This window comes from Balaenoptera ricei, chromosome 9, assembly GCF_028023285.1.
Source record: "Balaenoptera ricei isolate mBalRic1 chromosome 9, mBalRic1.hap2, whole genome shotgun sequence".
Classification (NCBI taxonomy): Eukaryota; Metazoa; Chordata; class Mammalia; order Artiodactyla; family Balaenopteridae; genus Balaenoptera; species Balaenoptera ricei.
Window position 1 is genome coordinate 105,006,441 of NC_082647.1, and position 21,840 is coordinate 105,028,280.

The following is a 21,840-nucleotide window of genomic DNA, read 5'->3' on the forward strand; positions in this document are numbered from 1 at the left end:
GTCTGCCCCCCGACACCTGGCAGACTCCTGCCCCCTCTTCTTCTTTCCAGCAAGGGTTCTGTTTGCCCCCAGGGCACACCTGGGCTGGGGGGAGCATTCACCTCCATTTGCGTGCTTTGGCCTCAAAGTTACTTATACATCACGGGGCCCATAGTCAAGGGGGTATGGGCGTCCACTCCCCTGTGGCCCCTCCTCCCAGAGGCCTCCAAATGAGGCCGATTCAGACAAGACACAGCGCCAGAGGGGGACCCACAGGACAGGCAGACACGGCGGGCCTGGGTGGGCATGTGAAAGGACAGGGGACCACACGGCACAGGCAGAGAGGGAGCGGGAACACAGGAAGGGCACAGGAGAGGGTCCTGGGCCTGCTCCTGGCAGGACAACATTCCAAAAGCAGCCCCACAAAGATCAGCTCACAGACACACACCCCTCGGTGGCCCAAGGAAGGGCGTGACCCCATTCAGCCCAAGCACCCATGGGAAGGTTGGTCTCAAACGCCACCAGCAGGTCTCTTAGCAGGGATGACAGGCCCAGGGGTCCCCCCACCCCCCAACAGAAGAAACTGACCCAAACCCAGACTTGAAGAAAGCTAAAATCAAAGAAAGGAGGAGAAATTGAGAGGAGGAGGAGGGCGGAGGGGGAGGGAGGGGGAAAGGAGGGAGGGGGAGAAGGAGGGAGGGAGGAGGATGGGGTGTAGCTCCTCCTGAAGACCCTCCCACCGCACTGAGCCCTGTGGGTGACAAACCTTGTTTTAAATGCGCTGTGGTCACTTTGCCCAGAGCTGAGCCAAGGGCCACAGAGACTAGAAGAAAGGGCTGGAAGTTTGCAGAGACCACCCAGGCTGGTCCCTCACCCCCTTCTCCCGAGGCATCAGCCCCACCTACACGGGCATCACCTGTGTCCCACCTGCCAGGTCTGAATCTCAGCCGGAGCCCAGAAAGCGAGACCCCGCGTGGACATGTGTTAATAGGCTGATTTTTGACAACTGTCCCCTCTCAGCCCTGGAGCCTAGAGGTGCTGGGAGGGACGTGTGCAAATACATGCATGCACACACACAAACACCACGCACACACATGTGCACACATGCATACACATATTCTCACATATGCATGAACGCACATGCATGCGCACACAATGCTCCCACACACATATACACACATGTGCATGTGAGCACACATACACCTGTGCCCACACAGGCACACACACACACACGTGCACACAGACCCACATTCTCACATGCACGCACCTTCACACACACACACACACGCACACACACGTGCTCATACACGTGCTGGTGCACACACACACACACTCTCACATGCATGCACCTTCACACGCAGACACACATGCACACGCACGTGCACACGTCCCACGCACACAGTGTCTCCTGGCGCTTGCACTGCCCCAGCCCAGAGCCTCCTGTTAAACACAACATGCAGTTACAGACAACAAACACCTGGCACAGAGCGCGGTGGGGGACTCACCTTGAGGTCCCTGTGGACAACCCCCATTTGGTGGCAATGCAGAACCGCCTCCAGGATCTGCTGGATGCAGTGACTGCAGCAAACAGCAGGCGCATTAGTGCGGGTGGCCCCCGAAGAGTAGGCGGGGGTGCAGGAGCAGGGTGCTGTGTGGCACCGGGGTGGGGTCCCCAGCCTGGCAGGGGGCCGCGGGAAGCAGGGAACCAAGGTGCGGCCAGGCCCCCTGCGCCCCCCACCCTGCCTTCCCCTCTGGCCAGGCCCTTGGAAGTGCTGCTCGGAGGAGACATGCCTGGCCCCAGGGCACTCTTCCCCAGGCTCATGCTGGCCAAGCCTGGACCTGAGCTGGGCGCCCTGCAGGAGGGAGGCCCGGCCTGAGCCCACACCCTGCAAGGCAGGCTGGAGATGGGGGAAGCCGGGCAAGGAAAGGGCAGAGGTGAGAGGGCAGGCCAGTGCCGCAGTGTGGGGTGACGCCCTGGCCACCAGGGCCCCCCTCTGTTCTGGGGCAGCGCTAATGCTGCAGCCTCCAGTCATTCACGGGCTAGAGCAGGAGTCATTTCACTTGAATAAACTTGAACCTCCACACTGGCTGCTGGCCGCCGTGCTAGACGGCTCAGCTCCATAGCAGCCCTGGGGTCGCGGACGCGCTCCTGGCGAAGAGGCAGCCTGGCACAGCCCAGGGCGCCACGCCGGGGGCTTCCCTCCAGATCCGGGAGAGGTCCCAAGCCCTCCAGGGCATTACTGGCTGGAGGGAGAGACCCAGCTCTCCTCAGGCGCCTCCAACACCTGTGCTTCAGCCACGTGCCCTGAACATCAGACCTAGATGCCCCCAGCCCCTGTGGCCTGAGCCTGCCTCCCCCAGGTGGCCCCAGGGGACTGGGAAGTTTCCAGCTGCCCCCAAAGCCAGGCACAGACCCTGGGCTCCCACAGCAGCCCTGCAGCGTTACCAGCCACGGGAGACAGGAGGGCCACAGGCTCCCTGGAGCTCACCCCCTGGGGTCTCCGCCACAGCCCCTCTGGGTGGGGACGAGGGATGCACAGGCAGATTCCCTCAGGACCCTTCCTGCCATGGCTGGACCCTGTGGGGTGACTGAAGGTCAGCTGGAGGGGTGGGCTTCGTTTTCCTAACGGCAAACTCAGAGAAGGGATAGGGGACCAGGCCTCTTCCTCAAATACCTCTGGCCACATCTGGAGACCACCTGCTGCATAGAAAAGTAAACCTGAGTTTCCCCCCTGCAGAAACCTAGACCTCAGAATCCTGATGATGGATTCCTGAAGTTTGCAGGGGTCAAGAGGAGCCGGGCCCAAACCTGTGGGCGACAGTCCCCCAGCACCCCCTGCCCTTCGGTGCCTCTAGGGGCTGGAAAGCCCACCCCCACCCCACGCCCTGAGCTCTCCTGCCTGACCTGCTCCCAGTGCCTCCCTCCCCACTCCTGCCCCTCCCACAACGTCCTCATCTGCCAGGAACAATCCTTTGTGGTCCTCACCCCCATCCTTGCATCCCCAGCTCCACACCCAGCCACCACCAGCCCTCCCATGACTGCAGACACGGGCTCAGCACCCCTCCCGCCGCCCAGGCTGACCCACCCAGGGGCTTCCCTCCTCGTGGGCAGAGCTCAGCCGTGAGGTCAGGGAAGCTCTTCTAAGGTCAGGACAGGCCGCTGGGTGGAGACAGAGGCCAGATAAAGGCCCAGCACTTGTAGCTGAGGCCTCTGAGCCAGGGCCCGGGGCAGGGGACGCTGGCTTTCCCAGTCCCCGGGAATCTGCGGCTCCCTGGCAAACCCAGAGCCCTGGGGAGGCACGCTGGGGGCATCACTGCCTCCTCACGGAGCTCAGCCTCGAGCCCCTGGACCACCCGCACGCTGCAGCACCCGACCCCATACAGGGGCTCGGGGACCCTGGGGCAGACCAGCCCCCGCCTGTGCCGCTGCAGCCAGACCCTGGTTCTGCCCTGGGGGACACGCGTCCCAGCCGTGTGCCGTGTGCCCTGCCATCCCCGTGGTACCCTGCCCCTCCCTCCAGTGCATCAGCAGCCCTCACAGCCCACAGGCTGGCATCTCCTGGCCCAATGGCCACTCCCCGAAAGCCCTGGAATGTTCTGGCTCCAAGCTCAGGCCTGCTGAGACCCCTGCAAGTCTTGAGCTTTGGGTCGAGCCCCTCTTCTTCCTCCACCCTTGTGAGCTTGCCTCCGCTCTCAACCCCAGGACGCTCTCTGGACTCTCCTCCGTGTTGAGTGAGCGTGAGGCACCCACGTCGTCCCCACTGCAGTCACGCGGCGGCCCTGCGCTCTGTGTGGGCGTCTGGGCAGCGTCCGTCTCTGCTCCGGACTGTGGCCTCCATGACCACAGGGACATGTCGGTTCTTTCCTCTCGATTGTGTCCTCAGGCCCAGCCTTGTAGGAACGTGTTCCCCAAACGTCTCTTGGACCCAGGGATCCATCGGCCGCAGCACCGATTGATACGTTGGCTCAGATGGGGGTGGGCTGTGCCCTCTGTCCTCCCCCGCGCCTCCTCTTGGGGATGCAGGGCCCCAAACCAGCGCCAGAGATGGGGTGACTGCTCCTGCTGAGCCAGCGTCTCTCCCCGAGCATCACAGAACTCAGCCCACTGGCTGAAGTCCAGCCCTACGGCTCCGATGCAGCCCCTGTCCGCCCATCCCGCAGGCCCTGCTCAGGGCGCTTCGTGGCCGCCCTGATGGAGAGATGTGCTGGCTTAGCCCCCAGTGCTCACAAATGAGCTGGCCAAGCAAACCACGTTCCCCAAGAGAAAACGGTGCAGGTCTGCTCACCCCCTCCCCACAGCCAGGGCGGCAACGCTGCTCGCCTGTCTCCCGGGCCTATTCTTCACAGCATCTCTGGGACCGACGTGGGAGTGGCCTCTGCGGCCTGCAGGTGGACGGGACACCCACCTGCCTGGAGAGCGGCCCATTCCAGCTAGCCCACCCTCCAGGGACCTCTGGGGACCGCTCCCGGGGCCCTCCTCACCCTGCTCTCACCCTGGTCTCCCGGCTGAGACCACGGCCTTGGAGGACATGAGGCTGCCTGGCCAGTCATGAGGTCCTGCCTCCCTTCTGCCTGCCATTTACATCATACCATCTTCCTCGTGGGGCCTTTTTTCATATTCTGAACAACTTAGAAAGTCACTTTTGTGGTCAGAATTGTACCCAAGCGGCATTCCAGATGCTGGCCGGGTCCTGGACGTTATTCTCAGGGTTCTGGGCTCGGCTGTCACCTCAGATGTGCTCCTCCCCCTCCTCCTCCTGCTCCCCCTCCAACTCCCCTCCCCCTCCCCTCCCCCCACTCCCCTCCCCCTCCCTCCTCCCTGGGACAGCCAGCCTTCTCATGGGCCCCTATAAGCATCCCTCACGAGCCATATTGCTTTTCAGGGTTTTTAAAAATGGGCTCTAAATATTCTGAACTTTGCTTTCCCAGGTTTGAAAAAGACCCCTCCTTTTCCCCACGAACTCCAAAATAAAGATCCCACTTCTACCTCAGAGCCATCTCCAGCCTTCTTGGTTAGAAAAAGGTTCAGAAAAGCAACTCCTGCCTTGCTTCCTCTTCCTCTAGAGATGTGACACGTTGGAAATTCATCACTCGCTCCGCTTTGAGCAGCACGGCCCCGGGCAGGCCGCTGGAAGGGTGGCTGACGCACTTGGCGGGGGCCGGACCTACACCCTGGCCAGGAAGGTGCCCAGCACCACGGCCGGGCGTCTAGGGCTCCAGCCTCAGCAGAGCCCAGGCTCCTTTCACTGGGGGTCCTGGGGGCACACCCTCCCAGGGCGGGAGAAAGCCTTCACCCCATCTGCCACAGCTCCTGACGATGCCCGTGGGAGACCCACCCACGTGGGCGTCCACAACGCTCTCTCAGGCCCTCCTGCCCGAAGGCTAAGCACCAACACAAAGGTCAAAAGCACGCTTCCAGGGTCCAGGACTCCCGGGAAAAAGGGCAGCCTGAGGTGCGGGTTTAATGAGTGAGGCCAGCTGGAAGGGATCCCCGAGAGTGTCCCTCGTTCCCTCTCGCCCCCGTGGCAGTCTGGCTATGAGCAAGGTGGAGTCTATGAGAGGAAACTAGGCATTTGTGGGTGGGGCCCCAAACGCCAGGAGAGCCTCCCCAGGGGAGGCCCAGGCAGGAAGGTCAGGATGCCGGCCATCCGGCCAGGCAGGAGGGAGCCACAGAATTGGGGGGGGGGGGCGGGGGCAGAAGTGGGCATCGGAGAAGACGAGGTTGGAGGCAGGTAGGAGGTGAGAGTGGGCAAGGGAGGAGCTCCGAGGACACAGGTGTTGGGGGGCCTGGGAATGCGTGGGGGACGTGGCAGGGGAGGGAGTGTGGCCGTCGGGCACATGGGGAAGGGGCAGGCACTGGGGGCTCCCAGCCAAGAGCGGGGCTCTGCTGTGGGCCACGTCCCGCTCCAGCGAGACCACCAACCACAGAGCGCAGGAGGCTGCCAGGCCCTGGGCCGTGCCCAGCGGTGGGTGCTGAGAACCGAGGAGCCCTGGCAGGATGCTCCAGGCGGGGTGGGGGGGTGGGGGTGGGAAGAGGACAGTGAAGGCAAGCGCGGCCCCCCGAGGCACCCCGGTACCGCTGGAAGGCAGCCCTCCTGGTCCCGGCGCTGCCCTGGCTGCGGGCCCTGGGGCCCGACCTGGGGGCAGCCGCTGGGGACCTCCTCTCCTGTCCTGCCCTGACAGATGTCAGGACGGCCCGGGTCTGGGGCTCTGGCTCCACCCAGCAGGCAGGCACGCATACTTGGGACGTTCTCGCCCGAGCATCTCAGAGCAGGAGGAGGTGCCTCTGCTCTACTTTCTACTTTTCTTGTAAGTAGGAAATAAAAACGGAGTCTTCCTGCCCTCGAAGGGAACAGGTCGTTCCCAGGCTGCTGTGCAAAATGAAAGCCCTTCCTCAAGGAGCCTCAGAAAAGCAGCCAGTGCCCGTGCGCCCTCGGGCGACGCCCCAGCTCACCCCGGCTCCAACGCCCCACCCCAGCGCCCGCCAGGCCCCCAGCCTCCTGCTGCCCAGCTCTGTGGGCGCCCGGGTGACACCAGGGACCCACTCACATATTCTCACGGGGACCCAGGCTGTCACCGACAGGCAAGGTTGCCTGGGGGTGCAGAAGCAAGTCACAAAAAGCTACTTTTTAAAATAACGTTCATTTTCTTGATTAGAAAAGGAATACATATTCATTAAAGAAAAATTTTAAAATAGACGAAGAAGATTAAAAAATTAAAAAGCATCCGTAACTCCACCGCCTAGAGAGGGCCACTGTCGGCCTTTTTTCTTTTTCTTTTAAACGCGTGTCTCCTTGGGAGCCGGGCGGGCCAGGCTGGGTGGGCCGTGATTGGTGGCCCGCAGCCATCTCCAAGCTGAGACGCACTGTCAGTAGTGACATCCCTGTCACGGGTCGGGGTGGCATCTGGCCAACAGCACGGGCCAGAGCAGGTCACGGGGGGCCTACCCTTCTGGGGGGAAGGGCCCTGCTATCTCCCAGCAGACGCACTGCAGACGGTATCTCTGAGAAGGTCGGTCCCCTTCGACCACCATGAGGGCTGACCAAGTCCAAGGGAAGGGCAGGAGGACGCCCACCACCACGCTCTGTCTGCTCTCCCCCCACCGGCCACCCCAAGGGGGGCCCCTCTGTGGGCCAGTTCCCACCCACCCCGGGGGAGACGGGGCAGGCCTGGGCCCTCCCCGACTCAGGACACACGAGCCGCGCGCCCCCGCTCCTTGGACCTGCCCAGAGGGCTCCCAGCAGGGCTGGCCAGGGCGTCCGCCAGGCGGGCAGCCTGACACTTCTACCCAGCTGACCATCGGCCGGGGCCACGTCAGGGACAACGTGCATGAGAGCAGATGTGGGCCAGAGGCGCAGGAGCCAGGCTTAGAGAGGGGAGGCCAGGCAGGAGAAGAGGGGCCGGGACGGTGTGAGGGCTCTGCACCCACCTGGCGTCGGCCTCACTGTAGTACTCTCTCGCCACGATGTCCTCAAAGAGCTCCCCACCAGTGACCCTGTGGGAAAAGCACACAGAGGTCGCCCTGTCACCGCCATCACCACCTCCACCGTCACCGTCTCCACCACCTCCTGCTCGTCATCACCGCCGCCAGCACCACCGTCTTCACCTCCACAGCCATCAATACCACCATCCTCACCATCACCACCACCACCTCCGCCCCGTCTCCAGCGTCACCCGGGACTGACAGCTTACCGAGTGCTTACTCACATAGGGTGGTACTTCACATTTTAGCCTTCACGCCCCCTGCATGACACTGGTACTCTTAAGCTCAGAAAACTGAGTTTCGATGATCTCAGGGACTTTCCCAGAGTTTGGGCTCAGGCAGCCCAGGAGTCTGAGTCAGGCCTCTTCACTGTTACCCAGGCCCTGCGACTAATTCCAGGCCTGAGAAAATCTGGTTTTCCTTTGCCAAACCCCCCAAGGCCAGAGATGCGGCCCACACACAGAGCAGAGGGGCCAGAAGAGACGTTGCCTGGATCTGGCCTCCCTGGTGGGCAAGGTCACGAGGTGTTCAAAGCCCCATTTCCAGAAGGAGAGTGGGACCTCTGTCCACACACCCTCTTGCCACGTGTCGCTTGCCAAAATGACTAGATCCCCTGGGCTGGGAAACGTGGGCGTGGACAGCAAGGTGAAAAGCAGGGGTGAGGGACGGACGCCCAGGGAGCAGGGAGGAGCCATCCCTGGGTCCGCCCAAGCCCTTCACTCCACCCGGCAAGCTCTGAGTCCACCGGAAGTCTCCATCTAGGGCTTCTGTACCCCTGTGTGGTCCAGAGTCTCCCTCCCGTGTCCTGTGGGGACACCGAGGAACACTCCCTCCGCAGCCACACCCTCCTTCCACCTGCAGCTGCGCTGGCCTCATGCGCTATGATCTCTCCGTTTGCATCTCAGTTCCCATTAGCTCTCGGAGTTGGGGCTTGGGTTGGCTTCATTTTGTGCCCAGCACTCAGCGACCACGGGCATGGGCCCTGCTGAACAGTGGCCCTGGCGTGGGCGGGCTCTCTCTCAGTGTTAGAGAAACACAAAAACGAGGATGCGTTGGGTGTTGGCATGCTCCCACTCGAGGCTAGATGCTGGCCCTCAGATCCTGTCAGACTCCCAACAAGCCTGGGACTTGGGGGAGCTTTTAGGGTCCCACTCTGCCACCTGAGGCGGCTCAGGCTAGAGCAGGTGACCGCCCGAGGGAGCAGAGCCTCATGTGTCCGCGTGCACACGTGTGTGTGTGGAGCAGGACGGGGCTCTACGTCCAGCCCAAGCGAGCGGGACTCACTGTTCCTCTCTGCACACACAGCTCACAGGTCAGGCTCTGCAGACCCTGCGTCCAAGCATAGGGCAGAGGGGGAAAGGGCACAGGTATTGCTCGGGGCTGTAGCAGGGACACAGGGAGCCCCCCAGGAGGCTCCACCTGGGGCTGGGGACAGGCCCTCTGGGTCCTTGCATCCACAGGAGGCTCCAGTCTGTGCACCTGGGGCCTTGTGGTCCACAGCTGTAGGTCAGGGAGTTGGTTGCAGGGGGCTGGCGTCTCGAGCTGGCCGGGAAGGGCCTGGTCTGGAGGCCAATGTCCTCCCTTTCCTCAGGCTCCGGCCAGACAGCATGGCTAGTTCTGGGCTGCAGCCACAGCCCCTGGGAGAGCCCTTTCCTCTGTTCCCAGGCCTGGTCCCCAAGGCCACGTGACATTCTGAGGCATGGGGAGTGGGGAAAACTGTCAATCTCCAAATCCACAGAGCCCCCAAACTGCCAAAGGGCCTGGGGCTTCCTGAAGGTGATGCCAGCCCAGGCCAGAAACGTCTCCCCAGTTCTGGGGCTACAGAGTCGCAGAGGGGATGCAGAGTGGCACAGGAGGGCTGTGCGCAGGGTGGGGGCATCTCCACGCCTCCACTCCTCCCCCTCCCTCAGCAGCCCCCCACGCAGGCCTTCCCTGCCCCCCCCAAACAGCTGCCTGAGGCCTAGGGCTGTCCTGGATGCTGCAGAGCGGGAGTTTCAACAGGCCTGGGGGCCACAGAGGTTTGGGGGGAGGATGTGCAAGGCCCAGGTCCTCCCTCCTCGCCACCCTCTCCAAAAACCCCAGCCAGTTTCCTCTCGCCAGCCCCGCGCAGAGCCTCTCCCCACACCTGCCTGTTGTGGGGGGGCAGCGGATTCAAGACCCTCTCACACACGTGCACGCACTTACATGCACGAGTGTGCACACACGTACACACACACACGTGCACACCATTCTCTCCCACCTTGTCCACTCCTGAATCACACACACCCACCCACCTGTCGGCCACCAGGGGCCCGGACATGGCCACCCTCCAGCCCGGGGGCCTCTGTATTTCCTGGAACAGAGGCTGGTGGAACTGGGTGGGTCTGGGGGCCCACGGGGGTGACAGCAAGCCTGCCACCTCCACAGGGGCCAGGGGACAGACGTTTCAGGGCACAGCCTCGGCCCAGCAGCGGTAGCTGTGTCACAGGTCAGCCCTGGTCACCTGGCTGGTGACTTGAAGTGGTGTCTTGTGGGACACGGGGGACCAAGAGGTGGCCCAGCCCCTGCAGGCCTCTCCTGGCCATAGAGGCCGAGGCTTTTGTCGTTTGAGGGAGGAGCTTCCCATGGAGACACGTCCTGCCCCCATGGCCACAGCCCCTAAGCTGGGCTTCGTGGAGGGCACACAGAGCCACCCCGAAGCTACAACCCCTGCCCACCCCAGGGTCCCGAGCTGTGCTGACTCACAGACAGCTAAATATAGCACCACTCAGCCGGAGCTGTCGGGAAGCGAGGGGATGAGATCACCGCTTCTAAATCCAGCAGGAAGTGAGAGGCAGCAGAGGCCCCAGACACTCTCACTTAGCGCCACACACGCATGCATGTGTGCACACACATACCTATGTGTATCCACTCCAAGTCACATATGTACATGTGTACACACATGCATGCGTACACCCCATAAATCATGTGCACGTGTACACGGACACGCACATGTGGGTGCACATGCACACCCACCAGCCACATGTGTGTGCACACATGCACCCATGGACATGTACACACACATACATGTCCACACCCCATGTCCACACCCCCAACTCATACACATGTTCACACACATCCACACATACACCCATGCACACAAACCACACACATACACGTGTTCATACAATCACGCTCACATACGTGCACACTGAAACCCACACATGCACGCTCATAAACACACACACGCACACATGCACTCATAACACACAGGCAGTCTTGTGCACACCCTTCCACAAATCACGTGCACGTGTGTACACACGTACACGCCCCCACAAATCACACACACACATGCCCATTCATCAACATACACAAATGCATCCACGCAATCATAAACCCAGAGGCACTCTTACACACACATGCACACACGCAAATGATCACGCCAGCCGGTGGGCCCCAGCCAGGGGAAGGAGGGGGAAGGAAGACCAAGGGCCCGTTCTTCCGGGGCTCCTCCCCTCCCTCCCTCCCCTCCGCCCCAGCCTCCAGCAGGTGTTCTGTGGGGGGAGGGGACCAGCTGGGCAGTCCCATCCCCCTGGGACTCCGTGCTGTGCGCCAGCGCAAAGCCAACCAGCTAAGAGCAGAGCCGAGGGAGGCTGGCCCACGCAGCTGGGGGCGAGGCTACCCAGGAGTCGGAGGACTGCCCGCAGGGGCTGGGGAGACCAAGGGTCCCAGCCCGGCCCAACGCTGGGAGCAGATGAGAGCACAAGTCCCTGGGCTCCGGCACTTACAGATCGAAGACCAGGTAGTGGAAGCCTTCCTCGGAGATGCTGTCGTGGAGACGCACTGTGGGGACGGGAGAGGCCGTGAGCGTGGGCAGCAGCCCGGGGCCTACCCACGCCGCCCAGCCCGCCTCCGACCAGTCCAGTCCCATGGCCAGTAGCACAAGCGCCCCAAGGAGGGCCCACCCACCCCCCCCAAGGGCCTGGGGCTTCCCACAGCACGGACTGGGGAGGGCCCGGGTGGGTGCTGCAGGCAGAGCCCGAGGGGTGAGCCGTGGGCCCTGCAGGCCGGCCGGCCCCAGGCCAGCATCCAAGGGCCTCAGGGGTGTGGCCTTTCCTTTCCTTTCCTCTGCCAGAGGGAGACCCTGACCCCTCTCAGCCCCCGCTGGGTCCCCTGCTCCCAAACGCAGCAGGGGTGGGGCTAGGGGTGCAGGGACGAAGGCCCACACCACCAGGTCTGGAAAGGAGCCGTCCAGGGACTTCATGGGAGAGGAGTGCGGAGGGCGCCATCGCCAACCTCTCGGGCCAGGCTGAGGGGGCAGGGACCCCCGGGCGGAGGACCACCTGCCCAGGGCCCAGTGCGGCATCACTTTCAAAGGTCAGACCCTGAGCTCCCATTCCAGAACCGGCATGGTCGGTAGGATGGCGCCACACCACGCACGCCCTCTCTGCTTTAGTCCGTTTTCTTCATCTCCCTGAGCCTGGAACAAGGGCCCGGCCAGTGTCGTGCTGATTAGGGGTTGATGAACGAATGAATGAGGGAATGAATGAATGAGTGAACAGCGAAGTGGATGTCAGCACAAAGAACACAAGCCCAGTGCCTCCTTTTCCTTGAGGTGGAGACGCGCCCAGCACTAAACAGCAGGTATTTCTAGTAACGGCTCATTTGGACACTGCCCCCCACGTGACGGATCCTGCCTTCTGTGTCAGGAGCCTGCAGTGCGCTCATCCCGAGAGGTTACAGGTGCGGAAGCTGGTGCACAGAGAGGGTAAGTTACTGGCTGAGGGTCACACAGCTCGCACAAGGCCAAAGCAGCAGTGTGGACGGGGGCTCGGAGCCCCCACAGAGCTGCTGCTCCACCAGCCTCGGCCCGCTCCGCCCCTCTGCTCCTTAGGCTTCACTCCCCCCTCCCCCACCACCACGAGGGATGGGGCCACCAGCACCGAAAGGGTGAAGAGCAGAGCTCCTCCCGGGGCCCACAGCCCCTTCCTCACGTCCTCGAGGCTGCCCTAGCTCCCAGCTTGGCTGCCAGCATCCTCCCTCTCCCAGCTCCGGGCTTCCCAAGGGCCCGGCCAGCATTGTCCTCACACCAGGAACCCCAATCTGGCTGCAATGGCCCCTGACCTCGGGCCACGGCCTGGCGCCCGGGGGGCAGGCCCCTGCCGCAAGCAGTCAGGGCATCTGGTCGCCAAGGAGAAGCGGCATGGGTGGCTCCGGGGGCGCCTCGTCTCACACGTCTGCTTCTCTCACCATCTCCCCCTCCCATTGCTCGCTGTGATCTCTGCTCAAGGACCCGGCGTCCAGCCTCACCCCACCCAGGTCCGCCCGGACCCCGACTCCACCCGGGCGGGTCTGCATCTCCCTAACACACAGCAGAACCCCGGCTCACTGCGACCTCCTCGAGGCCCCTCCTGCAAAATCCCTGAGGGACCAAAAGCCCTCCCCCTGCTGACTCCTTTCTGCGGGGAGGCCCAGCACATCGGCCCCTCCGAGCAGCCTCCCCTGGAACTCCAAGCAAAGAAAGGCCCGGGGTAGAGGGGCGGCATGGAGGGGAGGGGTCCACCCTCCACCACCCCGCCAGCCCTGCAGACAGCGCCCCGGAGGGACCCCCCCTGGGGGGCCTTTCTCTCCTCCCATGCAGGGGAGCCCCCTTCCCCAGGGGAGCCTCAGGGGTCCATAAGTCTGGGGTGCTGCTGGGCCTTCCTCCTGGCGGAGGCCACCTGCCCGCAGGCCCCGCCCCCCGAGCAGGTGGGAGGGGCTCAGGCTCCCAGGTCCCGTTGGCAGGGCCCTCGGCCTCGCCCTGGGAGACACTGGGGATTCTGCATGAGAGTCAAGGCCACGCGGGCGTACACACTCTTTTTAGTTAAACAGTTTTAACATTTAAAAGATAGTTATGTATTACTTTAATGGTTTGGAAGAAAACCTACCTAGCACATCAGACCCGTGATTTCACAGGCAGGACTAAGTCAAGAAAGGAATTGTCATAGAATCTTTTTAAGTAAAAACAGTAAGTAAATAACACTGTGGGTGGCATACAGAGGCGGCAGATAAAGTCCCAGTAATACCTGAAAGAGTCTGGCCTGGGAGCACTGGGTTAGGGGGACAAGGGGGTGGGGGGAGCCCAGAGAGGCGCCTCCTGCTGCTGGGGCCACAGCTCCTCCAGGGACAGGACCCCGAGTCCCAGGCCAGGGGGCTCTCGGTGGGGGGTCCTTCTGCCCCTCCAAAGCTGCGCCTGAACCCCTCCCTGGACCCTTGTGCTGTGAGGGTGGGCAGGGCCCTGTGACCCATCACATGATGGGCTTTGGGAAGGGAGAGCTGGGGAATGACAGCATGGGCCCTGAGCGTTTGGAGACTGGAAACCTTTCACCTTCCCCTCCTGCACTGGCCTCCTCATCTCGGCAGGAAATCCTCGCAGGGCCATTGTCCCCCACGGTGCCCACCTGCCCAGCTCCTGGGTGGACCATCCTGCAAGGGAAGCCAGTTCCAGCCCCAGAAACCAGGAGGTGGGAATTTGCCATCAATGAGCCAGGCCCAGGAGAGAGAGGGTCAGCGTGCAGAGAGGAGGCTGACGGGGGGCTGAGGGGAAGCTGGGGGGAAGCCAGAGAGAGGCTAAAGGGAGGCTGAGGGGAGGCTAAAGGGAGGCTGGAGAGAGGCTGAGGGGAGGCTGGAGAGAGGCTGAGGGGAGGCTGGAAGGAGGCTGAGGGAGGCTGAGGGGAGGCTAAAGGGAGGCTGGAGAGAGGCTGAGGGGAGGCTGGAGAGAGGCTGAGGGGAGGCTGAGGGAAGGCTGGAGGGAGGCTGGGGGAGGCTGAGGGGTGATGGGAGGCTGAGGGAAGGCCGGAGGGAGGAAGAGAGGAGGCTGGAGGAAGGCTGAGGGCTGCCTGCTGAGTCAAGGCCGATGGGCTCTGCTCACCGCCCAATGGGGCCCGTTCTAACAAGGCTGTGGAAGATTCTGCCTGCCATGGGCTCTGCTCAATCTCTGTCACCCACAGTCCCTGGGGGCAGTGTGGGAAGTTTGGGACACCCTCACGTGCTGAGCAGCAACCTCTTGAGGTGGCTACAGCCCACCAGTGAGGTGAGGGTGGAGGTGACCTTGCCCTCAGCCGAGTCTCCCGCTGGCACGGGGTAGGTGTCCGTAAATATGCGCTGACGAGGGGATTCCTGAGACCCCAGGTGGAGGGAGCCAACCTCATGGACAGTCGACTACAGCACAGACGTGTCTGTGGAGGGCACGTGTCACGTGGAGGGCACGTGTCTTGCGGGTCATGCCCGTCCCCAGACGCCCGGGCCTGCTTCCTGGGAGGGGCCCACACAGGGCACTGCCAAGGCCGGCCCACACCTGTCTCCTCTGCCCAGGTGCCCCCTGGTCTCTGAACAGAAACTAAAGCCCCTGGGAGGGGAGCTTCCCCCCGGGGGCCTGACTCCGGGCACCAGCTCCTAATGCTACAGCCCAGGCGGCAGCCAGCAGCCAGCATGTGCCATCGTGCTGATCGTGAGAAGCATTCACACCCTCTGATGGGCCCCCTTTAAGAGGGGAGCTTGGCTCCTTCACTCTCGTGTGTGGCCTTCAAACAAACAGAATAAGGCAGGGTGACAGCGTGATCCCTCCCAGACTGGATCATAACTTCAAAAATTAAACAGAGAATCACCATATGGTCCAAGAATCCACTGCGAGGTATACCCCCAAAGGACTGAAAGCAGAGACTTGGACACCCATGTTCATGGCGGCATTAGTCACGATAGCTAACAGGCCAAGTTCCACTGATGGATGAAGAGATACACACAATGTGGAATATACACACAGTGGAATATTATTCAGCCTTAAAAAGGAAGGAAATTCTGACACCTGCTACAACACGGATGAACCTTGAGGACATTAGGCTCAGTGAAATAAGCCCATTCCCAAAAGACAAATACTGTATGGTCCCGATATCAATGAGGTTCCCAGGGTGTCAGATTCATAGAGACAGAAAGTAGAATGGTGGGTGTCAGGCGCTGGGGGCGGGGGGGGGGGGGGGAGTGGTTAGTGTTTAATGGATGCAGAGTTTCCCCTGGGGGTGATGAAAAAGTTTTGAGTACAGGTGAGGGCGATGGTTACATAACATTGTGAATGTACTTAATGTCACTGAACTGTACACTTAAAAATAGTTAAACTGATAAATATTGTTATGTATATTTTACCACAGTTTGGGGAAGAAAAAGCACTGTGTTCCTTGTTCTCCTTCCCTCTCCATCTCTGTCTGTCTCTCTGTCTCTGTCTGTCTGTCTCAATCTCTGTCTCTGCCTCTCTCTGTCTCTCTTTTTCTTTCGGTCTGTCTCTGTCTCTCTCTGTCTCTGGAGCCCTGGGCAGGGCCAGCTCATGGCCAGGCCACCTGTGTAGCTGCCCCAGGCCCCAGGCTCCAGAGGGCCCTGCCCTGCTGTTGCTGTTTTGAAATTCATAATAATTTTTGAGAAAAGTCCCCACATTTTCATTTTGCACCGATCCCACAAATTATGTGGCAGCCCCCCCCCACCAGTCACCCAGCTGAACTGCTCTTGAACCCACAGAAACAGAGAAAATCAACGCTTGTTGGTTGAGTTCTGGGGTAATTAGTTGCCAAGCCTGGACGACTGACACACTTGTGAAGCACGCCTAGTCCACAAACAAGGAGACTGTGCCTCAGGGAAGTTCAGTGGCTGCTGTGGCTTTTGAGGGGAGAGGCGGGGCCCGAATCCAGGTCTCTGAGCTCTGAACCTCAGCACACTGCCTCGGAAAGGGGGGCTTTCACAGCTCCCGCCTCTGCAGGGGAACCCTCTCGGCTCTTCGCAGGGGGGTCCCTGTGAGGAAGGCGGCAGCATCTCCACCTTCCAGACGGGCAAACTGAGGTTCGTCCCCTGCCCACGGCCTGAGCACAACTGCTTCCCGAGTGAGCCAGGACAGGAAGGGGAGCCCCTCCCAGAGCCCCTCCCCCGCCTCTATCTGAACGTGGTCCTGCTTCCTCTCCCGGGGGTGCGGGGCTGGGAACACTTTCTGTTCAGAGATGGGGCTGGGTAGACACAGGCCACGGAGCAAGGGGCTCCCCTCACCTCCCCCAAAAGTCTCCCCCACTACTCACTCCTCAGAGAGCCCCTCCTGAGTCTACAGACAATGTTCAGCTGAACCCCACAGTCTCAGCTCTGCCTCCCCTGTGTTCTAGAATAAACCCCCTACGCGGACTTCAGGGACCACTCAGAACCCACCCAGAACCACACAGGGTATGCAGGCAGGGCAGGGAGGCTTCTTGTTGAAGAACTGTCCCCAGACACCAACCCAAGAACACCTGGGTCTTCTCCCTAGTACCGGGATTCCTGAAAACCACTCAGAATGGGGGACCCACGCTTGATTGGCACTCAGCGGACACAGGGGAGGCAGCTGGCATGGGAAGGGGTGTGGGTAGAGCTGGCGGTGAGGTGGGATCAGCCAGGAGCACCAGGAGAGAGGGTCCTCGGGCGCCTGGACCTGGACGGGCAGAGGGGCAACAGCCCAGGGGTGAGGTCGGACTGGAGCCCGCCTTTTGCCAAACATGCCCCAGCCCAGTGAAGAGGGGGCTGGGGTCCCTGTGGACACCCACCTCAGAATCACCCACCAGGCTGGCTCAGATTCCGATTCCTGGGCCCGCTCTAGGCCTCCGAGCCAGGCTTTCCCGGGGGCAGGTCAGGAATCTGCGCGCTGTGATTCCAACAGTCTCAGCCTTGAGAGTCCGTGATTAGAAAGAGTATGGGCCCAGGCATGAGGGCGGCAGCAGCCCTGGGGCCGACACCGAGGGGCCCGCCTAGGAACGGGAGATCTGCCTTGCCCTGCACCTCGCGCCCAGGCTGGGCCAGCTGCACAAGAGCCAGTGGCCTGGAGGGGCCACAGCCACGGAGGCAGCAGCTCCCACAACCAGCTCCGAGGACCCCGAGCCCCCCTGCGGCCCTCCTGGTCCCGCGGCCGAGGCCCTGGTCTGGGAGTGGCACGGACGGGGCTCCTGAGCACAGCCTGGCATCCCTTTTAGCCAGAGTCCTGGGCACCGTCCCGGCACAACTGAGTCAGAACGCGGGCAAGAGGGCCCGGAATCCACCCTGATGAGCTCCCTGGGGGCCTCTGAGAATGCGGGCCCACCCTCCCCCCGTGCCACCCGGCTGCTTCCCGGTGTGGTCAAGAGCTGGGTCCTGGGCTCCTCAGGAGTCCCTAAAGGGACCAGAGGTGGAGAAGACAGGCAGCTGTGCTGCGCGGACAGGGGCCGCTCACGGCTGAGCGGGGCAGGCGGAGGCTGACAGGCCCCGGGAGATCTGCACCAGCTTCCGGGGTCTGGGGTCCCAGCAGCTCCTACGATTGCGTCTGGACTGAATCTCTACTCAGTCTGGGGTTTCACAAGGAAGCGACCTACCGTGGGCAGGGCACCCACACTCCCTGAGGCCAAAACCCGGGCTCCTGGGGCTCCACATGCCCCCAAGGGGCAGCTGATCCCCGACCCAGATGGCAGTTCCAGGGGCCCCGGGCTGGGGGGACGGCAGAGGTTCTCCAGAATCAGACCTCAGACCTCAGGCCTGGGGCTGTGCCTGGTGTGGTCTTCGGTTTCCAAACTTTTTTCTCTGTAATCAGGCCATCTTGTGGCTTTTCTGAAGCCACGGAACGTGAGGCCCCTGTGTGTTTTCACCAGAATCATGGATCAGACTTATAGAGTGGTGGGCAGGGACCCGTCCAGGAGGAGCCCGGCCTTGACCTCCCCCAGAGGGTTGCCCCAAAGTCCCTGAAGGAATCCCTCCGGGTCAGGAGGAGGAGATGTTTCCAGGGGCCTGAGGGTGGGATACTTCAATGGAGAAGGAAAGGGACGCCTTTGGGGTCCCCCTGCTGGCTGTACGGGAGAGCTGGGACCCCTACCCCGAGAGCTACTCACCGATGTTGGAATGCTTCAGAAGACGGCAGATTCGAGCCTCTCTCTCCAGCTTCTGGTGATCTGGGGACAAAAAGGGACACGGCATCACCTCGTGGCCCTGCAGCCAGTGACACCCCGTGCCCCTCGACTGCATGCTGGACAGACTGCCAACCACGAGACTCACGGCCAGGAGGACTTGGCCACCACCTCCCTCAGTGTCCACCCGGGTGACCTCTGCCTGCCCAGGGGACACGTCACGTTGTGTCCCCCACCCCCACCCCGACCCCTGGCTGGCAGCGTTGGGCTGGAAGAGGCTGCCCAGTGCCTGGAATGAGAGGTCCACGGGAGACGGGAGTGGGGCTCACTCGGGGCCCAAAGTTTCCCCAGGTGATTCAGGAAGAGAAGATGCCACCTATCAGCAACAGAACGGACAGCACCAATTTAATCCTTCACTAATTTGGCCTAATTCCAGACTCTGCAGAGCTTTCTGCTGAGGCCTAATTTGTTCTTCAGAGGCGGTTGAGGGGCTGGCAGAGCAGTGCTGTCGGCCCGCTGGGGGCGTCCAACCAGCGTGCGGGTCAGCAGGGGCCTGGGCCGGCCTCTGGCTGGACATCCGGGCAAAGGACGCTCGACCTGACCCCTACCCCCACGCACAAACCTACAAAACACACGCCTGAATTTTGCCGGGCCCTGGTGTTTATTGCAACGTCAGCAGGAAGAAGAGTCAAAGCCTCAGAGAGAAGTCACCCCAGGTATCCCTAAACTGCCCTTCCTCCCTCCAGCCCTGTGTCCCTCCTCCCATCCCCAAGAGACACAGGACCTCAGTTCCAGAGGCCGGCCCCCCCAAGGACCGAGCGACTTATCAGCCAGAAATTTTATCTTTCAAACAGAGGTGCCAGGAGGATTTTAAAAGCTGATGGAGATTGTCACAGTAAAAAACTGAAAAAAACACATTTCCACTGAGCGGAGAAGGCAGAAATAAATCACACAAAAGAATACACCCATCAACGTGTGCATATCACCCCAACCTCCCAACGTGAGGCCGAGTGGAAAAAGCTGCTCACAGAGGAAGACCCAAACCGTGCATCATTCACATGGAGGCCAACACGCACGGCGCTGGGCACACGGGTGGCCGGACGGTGAAGAAAGGTGGGGATTCAGGATGGCAGCTGCTCCAGGGCGGGAAGTGGCTGGGGAGGGGGTGCCCGGGGCCTGGGGAGGACATTAATACACCAGACAAGACCACAGGACCGCCTGATTAACCAGGGAACTCCTGACAGCCCTCACTAGCGGGACACAATTAATGTGCTAATTACAAAATGTCCTCAGAAGCAGTAAAGCCACTTGGTAGGCCTCCTCAGACCTGCCAGCCCATCCCTGCCTCTTCCTTGGGGGAAAGGACCCTGCCACCAACAGGTCCTCCTGCAGGAAGGGAGCCCGCTGGCTAGTGTGTGGTCAGCTCTCCCTGGGCCATGTGACAGAGGCTGGGAGAATCAGGACAGTCCTGAACACGGACATACCTGTAAACACACATGTGCCTCTCCTGAACGGGAAAGTCATGCCTGTAGACAGGAATCTCTCTGGGAACACCTGGGGCATCCAGCTGGCTCTCCCTCCTCTCAGGATGGGCACTCAAGCCTCCCGGAGATACTAACACCTTCCTGAGCTGCCCACCCGGCTCCCATCTGTCTTGCCAGGCCCCTTGGCCCTCGGAGGGCTCTGGCAGAACCGCAGGGCAGGGGCTGGGCGTTCGGGACAGACCCTCGCACCTTCACCTCCACACCCAACGCAGCAAGCACTCTTGTGGCCCATCCTGCCGGGGGGTGGGGGGGGGGGTGGGGAGGGAAGGGTGGGCGGGGCAGCTACAGCATCAGCAGGCAAGATGCAGCCCAAGAGTCACCATTAGGAGGGATAAGTGGAAAGTGGCCGCGAAAGAACACAAGCGGGGTGGCTTTCGCTTTTCTGTCTGTATGAAGCTCAAAAACAGGCAACACTAAGCATAACCAGGCGGGGGGCGGATGGTTTTCCATATACGTGAGGCCCACTCTAGAGAAAAGCAGGGGAACGGTTCTCGCAACATCCAGGACCGCAGCTCGCTCGCAGGGTGGAATTAGGAGGGCTGGATGTGCACGGTGGTGGGTTCGTGGGTTGTTTTCTTCTTTCATAGTGTTTTTTTTTTTTTTACATTTATTATTCTGAACATTTTTCAAACTTAAAGTTGCAAGAACAGTACAAAGTACTATTGGACCGCACTTCTGTATAATCTCTGTCCTTCCTATACATACACTTACCTCCTCTGAAGCATGTGAAAGTAAGCCCCGCATTTAGTGTCCTTTTACCAGGTAACACTCGGTGTGTTTCGTAAGCACAAGGACGTTCTCTTACATAATCTTGGGGCAGTTACCCCACTCACTAAATCCAGTGCAGATACGATACTCAATCTAACCCACAGTCTACATTCCAATTTTGTTCCTGTCCCCATAATGTCAGAGCGGATTCCTCCTGATGTGGATGGTACCTGAGCAGCTTACCCTCATGAGGATGGGGCCAGAGCAAGGCTGAGGTCAGAGAGAGACAGGAGGCTATAAGGCGGTGGGAGCAGGGGTAGTTTTCTCTGGAAAAACTGCCTGATTGCAGTCATAAATAAAAACCAGGAGAAAAATCCATGTGGGACTCCATCTTTGGGAAGCAGATAACAAACAACTATATCTTTTTACTGAATCTTGTCACCAAGGACAGAGAGCCTCATCCAAAAAATCTGGACCTACTCCGAGGCATGTTTGGAGGGATAAATTATTTGTTTGGGGTCAAGAAGAGACACCATTACTCAGCCATAAAAAGAAACGAAATTGAACTATTTGTAGTGAGGTGGATGGACCTAGAGTCTGTCACACAGAGTGAAGTAAGTCAGAAAGAGAAAAACAAATACTGTATGCTAACACATATATATGGAATCTAAAAATAAAAATGGTTCTGAAGAACCTAGGGGCAGGACAGGAATAAAGACGCAGACGTAGAGAATGGACTTGAGGACACGGGGAGGGGGAAGGGTAAGCTGGGACGAAGTGAGAGAGTGGCATGGACATATATACACTACCAAATGTAAAATAGATGGCTAGTGGGAAGCGGCCACATAGCACAGGGAGATCAGCTCGGTGCTTTGTGACCACCTAGAGGGGTGGGATAGGGAGGGTGGGAGGGAGGGAGACTCAAGATGGAAGAGATATGGGGATATATGTATATGTATAGCTGATTCACTTTGTTATACACCAGAAACTAACACAACATTGCAAAGCAATTACACCCCAATAAAGATGTTAAAAAAAAAAAAAAGAAGAGACACCAGGCTGCCCAGCCCAGGTGCTGGTGTCCACCCCATGGCCAGGCAGGTCACTGACGCTCCCGGCTGTCCCCTTTCCGTATTGGGCCCAGCAGTACTCAGCCAGAAGCAGCTCTGAAACTCTGCATCACAACACGTGGTCCAAGCTGGTAAGAGTCCAAGTGTGTACATCACATCAAGATAGTAATTGCTTCACTCTGGGTGGC

General features: G+C 60.6%; 1 protein-coding gene across 15 annotated transcripts in view; it reads right to left on the bottom strand.

The window, feature by feature from the left end:
* CAMK2B (calcium/calmodulin dependent protein kinase II beta) overlaps positions 1-21,840 on the bottom strand; it is a 95,636-nt gene that overhangs the window by 24,604 nt on the left and 49,192 nt on the right. For all 15 annotated transcript variants that reach the window (XM_059934237.1, XM_059934244.1, XM_059934243.1 and 12 more), the window contains exons 4-7: positions 18,316-18,375; positions 11,209-11,263; positions 7,409-7,474; positions 1,485-1,557 (exon numbers count right to left, since the gene is read on the bottom strand). In XM_059934237.1, the coding sequence (XP_059790220.1) occupies positions 1,485-1,557; positions 7,409-7,474; positions 11,209-11,263; positions 18,316-18,375 (254 nt within the window). The remainder of the gene's footprint in view (positions 1-1,484; positions 1,558-7,408; positions 7,475-11,208; positions 11,264-18,315; positions 18,376-21,840) is intronic.